The sequence below is a fragment of the Myotis davidii genome, unplaced genomic scaffold, assembly GCF_000327345.1.
Source record: "Myotis davidii unplaced genomic scaffold, ASM32734v1 scaffold1494, whole genome shotgun sequence".
In the NCBI taxonomy this organism is placed as follows: domain Eukaryota; kingdom Metazoa; phylum Chordata; class Mammalia; order Chiroptera; family Vespertilionidae; genus Myotis; species Myotis davidii.
The window spans coordinates 295,778-310,701 of NW_006286246.1; the positions used below are offsets into that span (position 1 = coordinate 295,778).

The 14,924-nt window shown below is 46.7% G+C and overlaps 1 protein-coding gene across 2 annotated transcripts in view; it reads right to left on the reverse strand.

The window, feature by feature from the left end:
- CNKSR3 (CNKSR family member 3) overlaps positions 1-14,924 on the reverse strand; it is a 52,907-nt gene that overhangs the window by 15,792 nt on the left and 22,191 nt on the right. For both annotated transcript variants that reach the window (XM_006757678.2, XM_015560026.1), the window contains 5 exons: positions 12,400-12,602; positions 11,789-11,876; positions 5,521-5,562; positions 2,884-3,003; positions 469-528 (listed from right to left, as the gene is read on the reverse strand). In XM_006757678.2, coding sequence (XP_006757741.1) covers positions 469-528; positions 2,884-3,003; positions 5,521-5,562; positions 11,789-11,876; positions 12,400-12,602 — 513 coding nt within the window. The remainder of the gene's footprint in view (positions 1-468; positions 529-2,883; positions 3,004-5,520; positions 5,563-11,788; positions 11,877-12,399; positions 12,603-14,924) is intronic.

Genomic DNA, 14,924 nt, shown 5'->3' on the forward strand with positions numbered 1-14,924 from the left:
ATTTGCATTATCATGCCAAATATTATGAAATACAACTCTACAAAAAGAATCTGTCATGCAAACATCCCAAAATAGTTGCTTTGGTGACACATAAATTCCACTGAACCAAAAAAACACACCATATTTTACACATCTGCTTACCAATTCTGTTGAGTGATTCTCGACAGCAAAGAGATCATTGTTTTTGTATTCATGCATGAACACTTCCAGGGTGCAAAAGGAATACTTAACACAAGGGGGCGGGGGTAGAAACTGGGCAAGGTACATGAACAAGAGTAATAAAGGGCAATTTAAATAATAAATTGACAGCAGCTGGTGATAAGCAGTGTGTACTAGCAACAGAAATAAGCAACACGGGCACCCACACCCTCCCTACAGATAACACACATTCGAATGAAAAGCGTGGGTCTCTGTGTCTAATTGGTTTAAACATCCAATAGCTCTTCCATTTCACGGACAGGCACTTACGTTCTCCGTGGTTCCAGTGATCACGTGCAGTCCATCGTAGGTCGATTTGATGTACATGCCCTAGAGGGAGTCACAGATATATTAACATTCAGAAATACAGCCCCAAGTGGGACTTGAGCTTATCAAACATTAAAGGCAGTCCCTGCAGAACAATACTCATTGTTAAGCCTCCTGAAACATTGTGAAACACGACCCTGAGAGCCGCGAAGGACAGCCAAGCCAACCGAAACACTCATGAAAGCCATGGGAAGCGGCATCTCTTTCATGCTGTCGCTTGTGCCCCAGGCACCCCGAATTTTGCCACAGCTCTGGGGACTTGGAAGGAATCTTCTCAGCCCCGCAGCATGAATGAGGCCTTTCAAACGAGGACTGCTCTCTCCTGACCACCTCTTTGTCTGGCGACACAATATAGTCCGTTACATTTGAGATCAGCAGTCGTGGCAGGGGACTTACTCAAGCCACTAACAACCCAGACCAGGATTATGAACGAAGATGGTTACCAGCAGCACTGCAGAGGAAGTAAATAGAAGCAGGCACCCTTCTGTTTTTAAGATACATGCACTCCTTCCTAAAGGGCCTGCGAGGCACACTCAGAAGTGAATTTGCCATGTCATCGAGGACACGTTTCTGCAGTTTGACGTGTCAGATATAAAAAAATGTTCATTGAACTTTTTAAAAAATATACTTTTATTGATTATATTGACTTCAGAGAGGAAGGGAGGGAGGGGGAGTGAGAGAGAGAGAGAGGAGAAAGAGAGAGAGAGAGAGAGAGAGAGAGAGAGAGAGAGAGAGAAACATCAATGATGAGAGAAGAATCACTGGTTGTCTGCATGCCCTCAATGGGGATCGAGCCTGCAACCCGGGCATGTGGTCTGACAGGGAATCGAACCGTGACCTTCTGGTTCACAGGCTGATGCTCAACCACTGAGCCACACCGGTTGGGCTATGAGCTTTTATAAGATGGGGAAAGAGAGCAGAAAGTTAATTGGGCAAAGAGTAGTGGCTCAAATAGGTATCAATACCACAATAGCGTAGATCCTCCCAAGAAGTCATTTTGACTCTGAACTCGCCCTCTTCGGCCACCCACACCCTCTCCAATGAGAACCTCCTCAAATATGACACCTTCAGTGTTCTCCCCACTCCTCTCCTTTCTGGTCGCTTTCATCCCCAGAGTGAGCAGCTTCTCCCCACATGCGGTACTCCTCCGCCCAGAGCATTGCTATAACTTTACTGTCTGAAATGGCAGCTCCATTTCTGCCCACTCAGGCCATTTCTCCGCCTCATGTATTTGTAAACTCCCCCAAAGAAGCCTTCCTGCCCGGTCTGTTATAATCCACCATTCACTCTGAAGCCGCGCAGTCTCCGCACACATAGTTCTACTTACTGAGAACGAGGGCTTGTCGACACTGGGTTGCTCTTTGGTTTTCTGTCTGAGAGCAGAGACTGCCTTGATATCTCCACATAGCTGCTAGGCACTCTCCCTCCTCCTCCTCCTCTCCCTCCTCCACCTGCTCCTCCCCATTCTACTCCTCCTCCTCCCCCTCCACAGCAGCTACAGTAGCCACAGCCACCAACCACTGCACCTGTACTATGTGTCCAGCATCTGGCACTCAGCAGCCATCATCTGACTTAATGCTTTCCACAACCCTGTTATTATTATTCTCTTTTGACCGAGGAGGAAACTGCCATGTAAAGAGGTTAAATCATTTGCGGGCTGGTGTTAAACCCTGACCGAAAGCCTCTAAGCTCACCAATGGGCCTCACAGTTTCTTCACTTAAACTTCAGCATGTTAATCGCATGGGCTGCATGCCAGGGACCGGGCAATCCAGGTGTCCAGGCGCTGAGCTAGGTAGCGAGGCATCTGCCTGTGTGTATTCTCGGGGCCTGGTGTTACAGCGCTCAGACATGACCAGTGAAGCATTTCTGAGTGTTTTCTTAAGAGTCACTCCTTCCAAGCAGCCTCCTCTCCTCTATCCTGAGCGCTGACACTTGCGGAGCACACGCTGCTCTGCACCCAGAGACCAGCTTTCCTCTGTGCAACTGTTTTCTACGTCCCTGCAGTGCTAAGTCCTCAAAGTGACGCTGTGGAGACAATCCCTTCAAGGTCTGAGTGGACAGTTTTAAACCTTATTTATTTTTATTTTTTAAATTTTACGTCTTTAATGGATTGGGGTGAGATTGGTCCACATGAACATGTGTGGATTTCGATGCTACAAATCTGTATATTGCACCATGTGCCCACCACCCAACGTCAGATCTTATTTTTAATCAAAGCCACAAAACCTACCAAACAGGTGAAGATGGCAAATTCCTAGCGACATGACGGGAGGCGGTCTAATTGAATTCTATCGATAGTGAAAGCAAGGGGGCAAGTCACACACATGATGGCGTGTGACTGCTGTCGGCGTGCTTACCAGGCCTTCCCCGGGTCTGACGTTCGGCAGGTGGACTTCCTCCAGGCACGCACACTGGCTCATGACAGGGTCCGTGGTAGAGCGGATTGTTTTGTCACAGATGCCATTCAAAACCTTGACCTGGAGTTGGAGAGGCAAAGTGTCAGGAAAGGCTCAATCATTAACCAGGTTTATCTGGAGTTGAATTTTAAAGCAATGCACTTCGCCTATCACCTTCAGCTCTGGCCGGCAATCATTTCCACAACCGCTCCATGAACGCATGGCACTTTAACTCCATGTTTATCAGCATCTGTGGGAATGTAGCTCTGTCTCAAAAGGGCAGCTTTCCTATTATCTCATTTACAGCCACTCAGGCACCAGCTGGCAGGCTGAGAATCATCGATTCCCAGCCCTCTATAACTTTTTAGTGATCATTCACATTCTCTGCATACCAAATATTGACAAGGGTCTAGTCTTTTTACCTGCGCCTGTTGTATTTTCATCAGTTTTGTCTTTTAAAGCAGTTCTCGGTTTACAGAAAAACTGAACAGAAAGTGCAGAGTTCCCCTATACTTTCTTTTCCACCCAGTTTCCAATCGTCATATTATTATAGTGTAATTAATAATAACAAGATATCGTTAACATCTTGCATCAGTGTTACATTTGTTGCAGTTGATTAACCAATACTGAGAGATTATGATGAACTGAAGTCCATAGTTGACACGGGGTTCTCTTTTGTGCTGTACAGGTCTATGGGTTTTGACAACTGTATAGTATCCTGTATCCATCATGACAATATCATACAGAATAGTTTCTCTGCCCCCAAAATCCCCTGTGCTCCACCTCGTCACCTCTCTCCCCCTCCCCCATCATGAATCCCTGGCCATCACTGATCTTTTTAGTCTCCATGGTTTTGTCATTTCCAGAATGTCAAATAGTTATAATTATACAGCATGTAGCCTTCTCAGACTGGCTTCTTGCATTTAGTAACATGCATTTAAGGTCTCTCCACATCTCTTCGTGGCTTGAGAGCTCATGGCTTTTTATTGCCAAATACTCCTCAGCAATAAATTGTGTGGATGGACCACAGTTTATCCGTTCAGCTACTGCAGGACGTCTTGGTTGCTTCCAAGTTTGGGCATTTATGAACCAAGCTGCTATAACATTCTGTGCAAGTTTTTGTAGATATGTGTTTCATTCTTTCAGATAAATACCTAGAATTGCAACTGCTAGATCACAGGGTTAAGAGTATGTTTAATTTTGTAAGAAGCTGCCAGCTGTTCCCAAAATGCTGGAGCATGTTGCATTCCCACAGCAACGGGTGAGGGTTCCTGTTGCTCCACGTTCTTGCCACCGTCTGGTGGTGTCGTGTTTTGAACTTTAGTTATTCTACTCAGGGTACAGCGGAGTCTTGCTTTAATTCGGTTCCCTGATGAGAGGTGATGTTGGACATCTCTCCCGATGCTTCCTTGCCAGCCGTACATCTTTTCTGATGAGGTGTCTGCTCAGATCTTTTGCCCCCTTTTTAACTGTGTTGTTTGTTTTCTTATTACTGAGGTTTGAGGGTTCTTTGTATATTTTGGATCCAACTCCCCGATCTGATATGTGTTCTTAAAACATTTTTTCCGGTCTGGAACTTATCTTTTCCTTCTCTTACTGCATTTCATGGAGCAGAGTTTTAAATGTTAATGAAGTCTAAGCGCCTCAATTTGTCTTCCATGGTTCATGCTTTTGGTGTTGTACCTCAAAGCTCGTCACCAAACCTCGGGCCACCTAGAACGAGTCTCCTGTTCCTTTTCCAGGAGTTTTATAGTTTTTGTGTTTTAAATTCAGGTCCATGATCTTTTCTGACGATGGTGATGCTCGCATTCTTTGGATGCTCATCACTGACAGCGAAATTCTGGAGTCAATGTGAGGGTCCCTAGTCAGCGGTCTCCGTGTAGAAATCACAATGGGCACATGTGGTCACTCCCCCCCGTCAGATCCATCTAACCTTTCAAAATTAAACAACCAAAACAACCAGGAAATTCCAAAGAGTGATTTTTTTTTCCAAGGGGGAGAATCCAACAAGCGACACTTTTTTAATTCCTCCAATTTGTTTAGCCTCCCTATTTATGGAAAATATATTTATAGCAGTTTCACTGCTAAATTCCTCAACATCAGTAGGAGCAAGGCCTTATCAAAAGAGCACAGGCTAGCTCATGTCAAAAGGAGGAAACGATGATGAATAGTTACAAAATGCCATTAAACAGCCACAGTACATCCCCCGCATCAGAAGGCTTTTGCCAAGAATTTTTTTTTTTAAATCAAAACCGTCCTCAAGTAAAATCGGCAGATCAGTTTCACCCTGATTAACAGGCTAGCCATCCATTTAAGTAAAACTGCACACTGATGAAATGTTCATAGGAAAAAACAAAAAGCAGAAGAGAGATCCCAATATATCCAAGTTCAGCACAGGAATTTGCACAGTAGTTGGTCTTGTTGTTAAGTAACTTTTATTCTTCCCTTTCCATCTACATGAATAGACCCATATCCCGAAAGCCAGTATTTCAAAGTATATCCTGAAGTAACGGACCACAATGCATTTGCTTTAATTCCTGTAATTCTCACTGTTTGGGGAAAGGGAATTTTGCAGTAACTTGGAGAACGTATACTTACTACGGATAGAACTTTATCCTCCATTTCTGCTACGAGACAATCCTAAAGAAGAGAAGAAGAAAAATGAAAACTAAATACAAGAACAAAATTTTTTCTAAAACTGTTGGCTTAGTCTATCTAGATATTTCTTACAGCCAAGATGGTCCCCAACATGTCCCCGACCCTGCAGTCTGAGAAGTCCTGGGTGGACAGAAGGATGGATGGAAGAAAGACCTGGATGGAGAGGATAGAGTGGGAATGGAGTGGCCATTCGACTCCTCCTAAGGCTCTGCTCAATCCTGACGCAAAGGCCTTTTCAACCTAGGAACCCATCTGACTGATTAATTAACCTAAAAGCCCACAAAAATCACTGGGCTGAGGTCCACCTGCTGTCCAGACCGTGCGGGGAGTAAGCCAGAAGCCAAGGTCCACAAAACCTGACGAAGGCTCCCAAATGCGACCCTGGGGCTCAGCTAGCACGGGACCAACAAGCCAGGCGTCGTTAGCTGGGCCTGCCTATAAGAATAGCTTTCAGCCGAAACCGGTTTGGCTCAGTGGATAGAGCGTCGGCCTGCGCACTGAAAGATCCCTGGTTCGATTCCGGTCAAGGGCATGTGCCTTGGTTGCGGGCACATCCCCAGTGGGGGATGTGCAGGAGGCAGCTGATCGATGTTTCTCTCTCATCGATGTTTCTAACTCTCTGTCTCTCTCCCTTCCTCTCTGTAAAAAATCAATAAAATATATTTAAAAAAAAAAAAAGAATAGCTTTCAAACAAGGGCTCAGCCACCAGCGTTTATTTTAACCACCACTGAGATTACATCAGATATCTCTGTCCTTAACAGATGAGAAGGGTTCAACAAAACATTCATTTAACCCAGTGCCAAAAATGTGGTCTTGAGGTATGCTATTAATGACGTTAAATAAAGGGCTGGAACGCAAAGCATTATTTACTCAGCTTAAGAACAAAAGACTTGAAGTTGCATGAACCGGGTTAGCTGATTATAGGAACCACCATTGTCCTGTCCAGAAGCAGCCAAAGCGAAACTCCCTCCGTTTCTACAACCTGCTGCGGCCCAGGACTCCAGCTAGGAGGCCGCGTGCACGCAGAAGAAAGGGGAGGCCAGCACCATTCTTCCGTTTTTTCAGCACCACTAAGTATGGTCCCAGGCCGGGGGTTCTAGGGAAGATGCTAATTGTCTGATGTACATGGAGGATGTTAATCACCTCCGCTGGAATTGTCAGTTTCCCTTCAATCACCAAGTCATGTGAGATCACGCCGGAGTGGGGATGGAAAGAGCTACCGGTTTCTACCCTAGGTGATTTCACCATCTGATTTTCAGGGTCTTCTTACATTTTTCCCAAAATGTCTCTCCCTGGTACACTTGTGAGAAACAATCATAGAAAAGAGCAGCCGAGTGAGAAAAGGGGGATGAAAAGAAACTGAGAAATGCATTTCTACACTGTGAGTCTAATATAAATTCTAACCACGGGAACAGCCTCTGTAAACACGAGTACCAATTAGAGCTCGAAACGGCGCTTTTCCTCCTCCGATTTGAGGGTGGCACGAAACGAGCAACTACCACGATGGCCCATCCCCTGTCAACACCCTCTGAAGGACAGATCATTAACTAAATGTCAGCTCCAGAAAAACAGAACCCTTCTGTGCTCTTAGGCCAGAAATGGAACTAATCATTTGTATTTATGACCTAAAAAGAGAGAATCCTGGAATGATATGAGCACATCATCACCGGGAGATAATCACCCACAGGCAGAGAGCGCCTCTCCACGCTCCGGGGCCCAAGAGGCAAGGTGGATGTGTGACCTCACGGTTCCTCATACTTGATCCTCTGAGGGATCCGAGAAGCCACCAGGAACATGGCTTTCTCCTTGTGGTGACAGGGCCACGGGCAGGAGGAATGGCTGGAGTCGGTGTGAGAAAGGGCTCACGTTTCACGGCCATGCACGTGGGCCCCCACACCCCTTCCTCTGGGGGGGAAGCAGCTGCAGGCCCGACTGCATGCTGTTTGGCACAAAGTCCGTGGAATGGAAAAAGGAGTCCTGGAACCAAGTCCCCTCCTCGTGAGCCAGACAATGGGCTGAGCTCTGTCACACGGCTCGGTCACCTGGCCCAGCGGACCGGGGCCAGCCTGCCTGGCAGAGCCCCAGCCTGGGCAGCCACCAGCGGCCCCTCCCTCCACACCCTTCCCTATGCTGCCTTCTTACTACCTGAGGAGCCCGCGAGTCTGTTTCCCCTCCCCAGGCCTCTGTTTCTTTCTCTGGAAGTCAGGGTGATCAAACCGGCCTCCGAGAGCTGTTGAGAAGCATACGTAGTAACAGGTGCCAGACACACAGTACGCAACCGATTCTCAACCAGGACGCAGTAAACGGCCTCCTGGCTCTCTCCTCGCCTGTTCTCGGGGCTAGCCTTGTTCCCACTGTTCTCTTGGGCTTTACATTTCTCATTCTTTCCACTCTGGAATTCAGCACCTGCCACTGTCCTCCCGGCTCTCCAGTTTTCACGTCATCGCAATTTCGGGAGGATAGATGGACAGATGGACGGCTTCGCTCCACTTCTCTCCCTACTAAGGTAAACTCAGTTTTTCTCCCAACGCCCCCGCCCCCCACCGCCCCGGTGTGCTTCTACAGTCCTTGGTGTATTGTTTTCTGGATGCAGGTATATATTCCAAATACACATATACATACATTAAAAAGATATTTTGGTCACTATTTATCTTCCTATTACAATTCCCCCCTCACCCACCCTTTTTTTTTTCTCAACAATACCGTGTAGAAATCTCATCAAATCACCTGGTAAGGTAAATATTCGCATTTCCATTTTACAGATGAAAAAATCGAGGCTCGCCAAAACCGGTTTGGCTCAGTGGATAGAGCGTCGGCCTGCGGACTGAAGGGGCCCGGGTTCGATTCCGGTCAAGGGCATGTACCTGGGTTGCAGGCACATCCCCAGTAGGAGATTTGCAGGAGGCAGCTGATTGATGTTTCTCTCTCATCGATGTTTCTGACTATCTCTCTCCCTTCCTCTCTGTAAAAAATCAATAAAATATATTTTTTTTAAAAAAATCAAGGCTCATACGTTTTTAGTGACTTGTCTGAGGTCGCAGGGCTAATTAAGGGGAGAGGCAGGGTTTGAACCTATCTTTCCCTGAAGCATACACTCAATGAACACCAACGAGAAAACAAAGAAAAAAAATGAACCACAAACAAACAAAACAATACCTCTAGTATCCTTTAAATTTGGGTTAAATTTCTCCTAAAAGACAAATTCTCATCAGCTTTTTTAAATATCAGCTTCTCTCATTCATTTGAACGACATTTAAAAACCATGATGTCATGAGGCCCCCTAAGCCAGGTGAACGTGAGGAGGAGACTCAATGGGCGCCCTGCTCCGGAGGTAACTGGACCCAGACCTCAACCTCCCAGAGGGAGATCTTGTCATCATCACTCACACAATCACCTGTACGGCTCTAAGGGAAACACATCGTCCTAAGACGATGCAGTAAGACCATTCAGTCCAGACAAGCAGAGTCACACTGGCTGGATTTCCCAAATGTCCTCCTCGCCATAAGGGTTACTCTAGCCACATGCCTAAAACAGGATTCCACTCTAAAACTTTCGGTACCTTCCCTCCTAAGAACTCCTCTAACTTTATATTTTTGCTTATTTATCTTTTCCTTTTCTTTCCCCCCCAGAGACTGTAAGTTCCATAAAGTCAGGGACTTTTTTATCTGCTTATTCATTGATATTCCTCCTGCCTAGAAGAGTGGTAGGCACATAGTAAGTGTTCAATAAATATTTATGGAAGGAACAGTCCAAACGCCAACACCAACCTGCTTAGGCAAAGCAGATTCATCTCCTGAAAACAAATGCCCCCTCAGCCTTCAACTTCATCACTTTCTCCTCCTCTCCCTACCCTAGAGCAAGGGCAGCCTGAATTAGTCAACAGTCTAGAACCCTTTAACTAAAACACAAAGGCACCTGTGAACACTGAGAAAGAAGACACCTAGTAAAAAGGGCTCCTGGTGGTTAACTGGGCTCAAATTAAAACAAAACAAAACAAAACAACAGAACCTACCAGCCATTTCTACACAGGGGTCTCTCACACAAACGGCACTTCAGGGAGAAGCCTGCACCACACTGCCTGCTGCACTGTGTTCGTGCCATCAGAGCCAGGCCTTATAAAGGAGTTCCTAGAATCCTATTTCAACCAACAGGACTGAGGCTTTTGCCATCCAATCAAAGCTGCACAGCTCTGACCAATCAGGATAGTGAAAACTGTGAGACTATGGAGTCCTCATTTGCATGAAGACAGACCAATCAGAGACAGGGGCAGGGACTTCTGTCTATATAAGCCAGCTCCTCTCTGGCTCAGGAGAGTGCACTTGCCCTTCCCATCAATGACTGAACACTGTTTCCCTGGCTGAGCTGAAACACCAAAGATGTCTGAATGGACAGGAGGGGAGCAGACCAGCGGGGAGCACAGAGCAGAGCCGTCTAGCCAGAGAGGGCCCTGGCCCCAGGGCTGCCTCACAGCCCTGCTATATCACAATCGAGCTGTTTTACACTAAATAGTTTTTCCTTCTTCACCACACCCCAAATTGGGGACTCCTATTGGCACTGAATTGGCACCAACAACCACTGTTTGACACACTCATGAGCAAAACGTTCCCATTTGCCAATTACAATGTTTAACTTTGACTCTTGCACTGTCCTTTCCATTGATCACAAGTAAATTCTTTTAAAAATCAAAATAAGAGGCAGAATATAGCGGGGAGAGGGAAGCAGAGAAGAGAAAGAAAGCTGAAGGTGTCAGAGAAATAAACGTCTTTCCTCACGAATGCCAGGACTCGGTGGCTGGGTGATTAATGGACCGCGAGTGGTATCAGACTGGCTTTGTCAAGATTACTTTACACATCGTAAAACAGAGCAGAAACTCAGAGCCACTTCAGCGGTTCTGAGCTCCTACGAACACGGCCTGGAAAGCAAGTGATGAAGTCACATGTGCCTTAAGTTCAATGGTTGCCCAGGACTGGACCTCAAAGCCAGACTCCACTCCCCATGATCCAGGAACAAAAAGGAAGCACCTAGCTCTTCAGAACTGCACCTGTTACACGGCACCGGCAGCAACGAGCAAAGGACATGCTCTACTTTTTGCCAAATCAGCGGTGGGAACTAATGTGGAATCAGAATTTTAGAAACAAATGAAACGTGAAAAAAAAAAACACCTCTTCCTTACATTTTATAGCCTCAACTCCATTCAAAAATATTTTACAGTGTCTGCTAGGTGCCAGGGAATAGGACAAGAAGTGACCTTACGAGCTGATGGTCTAATAAGAAATATTTCAAGTTCAGGTCACAGAAACTAGTTAAAAGTTAGATTGATACAAATCTTCCTGGCCCAAGGCCTGGCCAATGAGTTGTGGGTGAAACTGACACGTGTCGTTTCCAAATCAGAACATTCGTCAGCGTACAGTCCTCCGAGGTCCATGGTCTCTCTGCCCGGGACAAGGAACAGGAGATGCAAGTTATTCTGCCAGCCTGTGTCCTCAAGTGAAGACCATGGAGCAGCTCTCCAAACTGACCCATTTGGATCTAGATCAGTGGTTCTCAACCTGTGGGTCACAACCCCTTTGGCGGTCGAACGACCCTTTCACAGGGGTCGCCTAAGACCACCCTGCATATCAGATATTTACATGACGATTCATAACAGTAGCAACATTACAGCTATGAAGTAGCAACGAAAATAATTTTATGGTTGGGTTACAACGTGAGGAACTGTATTTAATGAGCCAGGAGGTTGAGAACCACTGATCTAGATAATCAAGAAATGCACTCTGAGGTTGGGAATTACTTGTTACTGCATCATGACCTAGCTCATCCATCCTGACTGGTAAACCCAACCACCAGCGGTCAAAACGAAAAGAAGACTAAGAACAAAGATTATAGTGAAATTTAGTTACTCCAGAATTTCTATTTGAAAAAAAAATTAAGTGCTCAGACATTTTAGAGAAAGTGCAGGACCATTCGCTCAACTTTCTGAAATTAGAGAAGGTGATCTTTGAGGTAAAGGCCGCTGGTTTGGTTCCATTTTCAGAAACCGTCGACTCAATGCCTCCGATTTAAAGGCTTTCATCTCTCCCCAGTGCTAATGGGGAAAACGGAGAGAGAGAGAGAAAGCATCATACCTCATACCTGCACGTAACCCTGTGAAGAAGAGGAAAAAGGGAGAGGGGAGGAAAACCGGTTAGGAGGCCACCGCGACGCACTGACCTTCTGGACTGTGGTGGTCAGGTCCAAGCACAGCTGGATGATTTTGTTCTTCGTGACTGAGAAGTCCGTGATCCCTGTAAATGGGGCCCTAGAAGGCAAAACATATTCTCTTTTAAAAAGTGGGCGGGTGGGGGAGGGGACCCCACTGGGATCCCGCACTATGCCGACAGGCAGAGCTCCTCAACAGGCTGGCTTAAATTATGTGTTGTGTAACCATTTCTCTCAAAACACACAAATCAGGCATCTGAATAGAAAAGAGAGAAGTGCTAGACAAAAAAAAAAATACATTAAAAGTGAGCCAAGAGAATTAACGTCCCTTCAGAAGTCAACCAACAGCCTTCATATGGCCAAATCATCATTAATGTTTGACGTCAGTCAAACACGCTAGCACAGTTTCGCGCTTCTCTGGGCTGAGGTTAACGTGGCCCTGCCGGTCACTTTGCAGTAAGTCCCAAAGGGGACCTGGAGGCCTCCCTCCGACCCAGCATGCCTGCAGAGGCCCTGTAGGAGGCAAAGGAACGGGACGATGGTTCGTGCTCCTAAGACGAAGCACAGGCCTCGGTGCCCCTCAGGCCCTGCTTTCACAGGACCGTCTAGCACCAGCAACTCACCGGTCCAGCCAGGATAACAAGGCCTTGGCCGCGCCTATGAGCTCCACCACAGAAGTCAGGAACTCGTTGGGGGGCTTGTGGGATGTGTTCCCGTCATAAGCTGGGCTCTTCCGCCGGCTGCTTATGTAATTCTGTAAGTTGTGGGAAGACGCTCGCAATTTCAGAACCAAGTTCTTCATATTGTCGGTTTCAAGGCCATAATTCTGTGGAAAATAAAATCAAGCAGAAAAATGCAAAATCAATTAACCGTCTCCAAACTCTCATCTTAACTCAAAAGCACACGGAGTAACCTGAATAACTCCTGCAATGGCCACAAAGCCCTCTATCATTTGCCCACAGTACTGATCTCACCTAGAATGGCCACACTGTCCCTCCCCCAGCCTACTCTTGCCTTGGGGGCTTTGTTCTTGCTAGTTCCTCTTTCAAAATGCTCTTTGGACAGATCCTGGCAGGGACAGGCCCCTCTCACTAACATCCAAATTAGCCCAAACGTCCCTGGTCTTCTTTGAGGCTTCCTGGACTATCTAGAGCAGAGTTCTCCACCTGGGTCCTACTGACACTGAAAGTCCGAAGACTCTTTGGGCTGTGGGAGGAGGATTCTGTACATGGCAGGATGTTCAGCTGTCCGATACTCACTAGATAGCAGTAGCACCCCCTCCCTAGTTGTGACAACCAAAAATGTCTGCAGACATTGCCAACACCCCTCAGGTCACGCCCTGGCGCCTCACCTGTCACCTCTCTGAGCCATCGTATCTGCTGCCGCCATCCTCACTGGGATGCAGGTCAGCGAGGGCGGGGGTGGGGGTGGGGTGTGCAGCTCACCACTGTGTCTCCAGCCCAGGCAATAAAACAGGGACTGAGGGGATGCGTTTCCATCAGAGAAGGCTCTCCCAGAAGCAGAGCGGCACTAACTGAATGTCAATTCACCTGAGATGTAATTTCCGTCTCGGGAGCTTCTAGCCTCTGTTCTTTCTGAACGATGCCCCACTTACTTGGGTGCTTTTAAAAAAAATCAATTTCATATGACAACATTGCCTGGCCTCCCTGGCTGATAAAGAACAAATTCCAGGAAACACCACATCCATCTGAGATGACGCTGGCAGGAGGTGGGAGATGAGTTTCTGTATTACCATCTGTTTAGTCAGTTTAACAAAAAGTGAAGACCTTTCTGGGGTACGTAACACTGTGGCAGCAGTCGCCCCCGGCAAGAACGTGGTACTGTTTAACCACTGGGACTAATCCAGGGGTGGGCAAACTTTTTGACTCGAGGGCCACACTGGGTTCTTAAGCTGGACCGGAGGGCCGGAACAAAAGCATGGATGGAGTGTTTGTGTGAACTAATATAAATTCAAAGTAAACATCATTACATAAAAGGGTACGGTCTTTTTTTTTTTTTTTTTTTTTTTTTTAGTTTTATTCATTTCAAATGGGCCGGAGCCGGCCCACGGGCCGTAGTTTGCCCACGGCTGGACTAATCTCATGGCCCACAGGACTGAACTTCCTCTGTGCCAGGAACTGGGCCGAGTGCTGGACAAGAATCATCTCAGGTAAACAGCCTGTGCCGGTGGAATATGTTTTCCCTGGGGGACAGAGACATTCAGTAAATTCTGCAGTTACACAGCTAACCAGTGGTAGGGGGTGGGGCTCGAACCCGCGCCATCCGCACTGAGGGTACAAGCTTCCGGTGGCGATGCGGTATCGCCCCCTTCCACACCTCCTGCCCAAGGAAGAGCAAAGTGATAATGCAGAAAACGGGACAAGAAAAAAGGGCAGTGGCCAGTGATGCTAGATCCAGCTCTAACCAACGACCTGGTTAACTCGCCAGTTCTCTCCTGACCTGCCCCATCCCCTCTACTGTGTTCGAAGCTACCTGGTGCCAGCCAGGCCTCACACTCTGAGGGGCCCGCAGGCCCTCTCGGTCTGAGCGATGCTCTGCCCCCTGATCCAGGCTGTCTCTCAGCCCCTCCTCTCTCACAACCCCAATCTCTACCGCCCCAGGACAGCCATGTCTTAAGATCACGATAAACAAAGCATAAATATACCAGGGAGCTCTTTTTGTTTTTTTCCCCAAGATGAACAAAGGTAATAACAATAACAGCAAGGCTTTACCTTAATGAAAACTTTAACTAGCTTTTATTTGATGCTTCAATGTATGTTGCTTCCTAGCTAAATAAAAAGTATTTTTTTAATTTAGAGATCTTGAAAAAGAGTTAGGTACCAATACAAAGAAAAAAAGCTCCCAGACCCATGAACTAAAAACTCTCTTGCAAACCTTAAAAATAAACTGTAAATGTCATAATAAAAATGAGTGCTCTGTATTAACGGAAATGTTCTCCCTGAACCTTCCATTCATTCGTTTTCCCCTCACTGTCCTTTTCTAGAGACTAGCATATGAAATTGTCCTTGAACAGAGAAGACAGAAATGAAAAGATGGACTTGCATCATGGCCTTTCAATTCAGAGAATCAGACTCACAAGCAAATGGATAAAGAGCCACGTGACACAGCTTGTCCTAAAGGACTGGTG